Below are 3,415 nucleotides of genomic sequence, written 5' to 3' on the forward strand. Positions count from 1 at the left end.
CTACCATCCTGTCAGATGTGGGTACGTCTACTGATGTGCTCTCCCGGGCCTCGCCTGCCCTCTGTGCATTGCCTGTTTACTCCTCAAGAGCAGCTGATGCAGGGGAAGAAAAGCCTGCAGAATATATCCCTCTTGCCTCCCCTCCTAGCCATGAAATTCCCATTGGCTTCATTTCTCCCAAAGAGGTAATCCTTCAGCCTTGATCCTCACTCTGTGCCTGGCTTGCTGTTGCAATGGGAGGAGAAGACCTGTCTCTCTGGGGCTCGTGTGAGAACGGTGCCCCCAGCATCACCGAAAGCAAGACTGCTCAGCAATCAATGTCTGTAGCCTTGTCACAGACTTGCCCCAGCGTGGGTAACTTACCACACCAGGAAACTTATCCTGTATTACATCTTTACAGGTGCTGAACCTCAGTTTCACCTCACCCAGCTTCCTCCAGCCCACCCTCTTGGGTAAGGCCTCATGACGCACACAAGCGGCTTCCCACGATAACGGAGACAATCTCCCTGCATCTTGCTTTAAAGGAAGGTGCTGCTCTCCCTGCAGCAAGGCGGCAATTTACATTTGTGCTTGTGCTAAGTGCCTAGCTTTTCACCTGACAGCAGTCAGGGTTAGGGGCATAACATGGATATACACCGGCTGGGGCAGTAACAACGGCGTGATGGAGCACGTGGCTACTCAGGAAACAAAGGGGAATAATTGTCCACTGTTGCTGTATCACAACCCCACTAACACAACTGAACATCAGGACTCAAGACTTGAGGGGAAGGACTCTCTCTACCACCGCAGACATCTACACACCCTTGCAAACCACATCAGTCTAGCACAGAAGAGGGAGCGGGCCGGACACAGCAATTAGGACGCCTAAAATTCTGCAGCATGGACTGGAACACGTTGTGCTGCCTCCCTTTCAGTTTTTTATTTGAGGATGTATCTGAGGAAATGGATTTCCGGGCCTGGCTGTTCTGGGCCCGGATCAGTTTCTCGTGTTCCCGTATTTGTCTCTGCAAGTGGTTCTGGATGGCAATTCCCAGGGATTCTGCATCAAGGGAAGCACCATAAACCTCCCATGTCATGCCCTGCTCGTCCCAAACAACATCCCTGACGTGTTTGGACTGCTTCACCTGCACTTTTGCCTCCATGGCTGGGGTGGGCTGCTTTTTGTTTTCCCCCAGGTTTGGCAAGGCCTGAGCTGAAGTGGGAATTGCTGCCGTGTGAGCCTGATGGCTGGACTCCTTGGCCTGGAGGTCTTGCTGCTGGGGAGCTGCTGATGCCTCCAAAGTGGGGGTGAGATGTCCAGAGCTTGCACCTGGCTCAGGTGACAGTCCTGCCTGTGCGCTCTGTCTGTTGGCCATCTGAGCCTGGCCAGTGCCTCCCTGACCTCTGCTTTCCTCCTTTTCACCCACATCCTGCGAGCACACCTTTATGTGGACAGTGGCAGGTTGGCTGCTAACATTCATCCCTCCTGCAGGACCAAGCACCACCAAGCTTTCTTCCTTTGGTTTCACCACAGATTGATTAGGAATGGCCTCTCCTTGACTTGCACCCTTACTTTGCACAGGTTTTTGCTCAGAGCTGCCCAGGACTTCCTTCTGCTTCACTTCAGTGCCTGTGCTACAGGGTAAAGGTAACGGGCTCCTTTCTGCATCATGCACAAGATCTCGCGCATTGTTCTCAGTTCCTGGGACAGCAGCAGCAGAAGTGCTACTTGGTTCACCACTGCCAGACCCAGACTGTGCTGGAGTTTGATTACTGGAATCAACTGCTAGCTGCTCAGTTGGGATGGGCTTTGGTGGGACTGGAGCATCCATCGGCGGCCGAACAGCATTCTTGCCATCACAGGTTGCACCGATCACTTCAGCATTACCCACTGAGGCCCCTTGGGAGGTAACGGCTGCAGGGGAGGAGGGAACAGGTTTTTCATTGTCTGCTGATGCTGCAGATGCTGTGTCAGATGGGAGCCCGGGCAGTTTGACAGGCTGGGGTTGGGCTGAAGCAGTTACAGCTGTAACAACAGTCGATTTTGACGTGATACTAGGAGAACATGGGGACTTTTGTTGCAAGGATGAACTGTCAGTAAGTGCAAACTGGCTCAGCCCCATACCTCCTTGGTAAATTATGTGCAGTTCTTCTTTCTCTTCTGGAGGAAGATTCCCTTTTAAGAAGGCAGCAAGGATGCTGGGGCTGGTGGAGGCTGATTTGCTTTCTACAGTAGCCACAGCCTGAACCTCAGCATCTCGCCACGTCCTTCTTCCTGCTTCCTGAGCTGGAGAGCTGCTCTCTGGCTGGACCGTCATTGTACCTGTTTCTCTGAACTTGGAGGGCTGAGGTGGGCCTTCACTCTCCGGCTCAGTGTTCGGGTTGTGTACGGGATGTGGACTCTTGAGGCTGGACCAGGCTGGTGTCTCGCTGCTCTGCACCACTTCAGTATTACCCATGGGAAGTGCAGTGTCTGCAGACCCGCTTTTTGCCTCCAAACCGGTCTGTGGGTCTCTCCCCAGGTCTGCTTCAGTGTGCCTCACCGGTGAGGCTGACTGACAGGTAGCAGAAGCATTTTTTTCTGCTCCCCTGCCTTTCTCCTCTTTTTGCACAATGTTTGCCTCAGAAGTACAACAGGACTCGTTACCCCTAATAGGGCTGCCTGGGGAAGAATAATTTAACACTTCAAGTGCTGGCTGATCATCAGTCCCCTGAGGTTTCAAGGCAGAATCATCCATTTGCGTTAAGGAGGTCGTTTTGGCCTGGCTGCCTTGCACAAACTGCCGGGAGCTCTGGGGGGCTGGCATCATCTCTGGCCTCCGCCCCGCCGAGGGGGCTTCTGCTGCTGAGGGGGCTTCTGCTGCAGCAGGAGGTGGTGCTGCTGGTTCCCAGCTGCCTGCTGGCTGGGAGCAACCAGCAGGCTCTATGGTCACAGGATGCCCCTCTGCAGCTTTGCTGGCAAGCCCGGGAGGGGAGGTTTCATGCTGGCCAGCATCGTCCTGGTGGCATTGCTCGCAGCTCTGAGCGCTGGCAGCTGCTGTGCATTTCAGGTCAAACAGGTAAACTCCAGCAGAGCCGGACGGCGTGCACGGGAAACCATTGCTGGCCCTCTCTCCACTGGGTAGCTGGGGCTGGTGTTTAGCAGTCTGCAGTTCTCCCAGGTGATCGTCCTCTGCAGAAGCTGTGACCAGGGAAAGCTTGGCAGATCTCAGAGGATCTGGTACAGTCCCCATGGACTGTCTCCGAGATGTGGCTTGCCCTCAGCTGCTCCTCAGAGTTTTCTTGCCCAGCAGTGGGTACAACAGAGCAGGCTGTTGGCAACCGGTTTTCTGTAAAGCTAATCTGTTAACAAAAGAAACATAGTGTTAGCAGCAGTCAGACTTCAAAATAAAAAGTACCCAGAACAAATTGATTTTACAGCTTGGAGAGAAATACT

General features: G+C 53.7%; 1 protein-coding gene across 1 annotated transcript; it reads right to left on the reverse strand.

Moving 5' to 3' along the window:
• Positions 1-815: 815 nt before the first annotated feature.
• Positions 816-3,212, reverse strand: GPRIN3 (GPRIN family member 3; the record flags this gene model as incomplete). The annotated part of the gene is made up of 1 exon (XM_084262872.1): positions 816-3,212. The coding sequence occupies one exon, from the start codon at positions 3,210-3,212 to the stop codon at positions 816-818; it is 2,397 nt and encodes a 798-aa protein (XP_084118998.1).
• Positions 3,213-3,415: the final 203 nt, after the last annotated feature.

Source organism: Gallinula chloropus (assembly GCF_964237585.1).
Source record: "Gallinula chloropus genome assembly, chromosome: 4".
NCBI lineage: Eukaryota > Metazoa > Chordata > Aves > Gruiformes > Rallidae > Gallinula > Gallinula chloropus.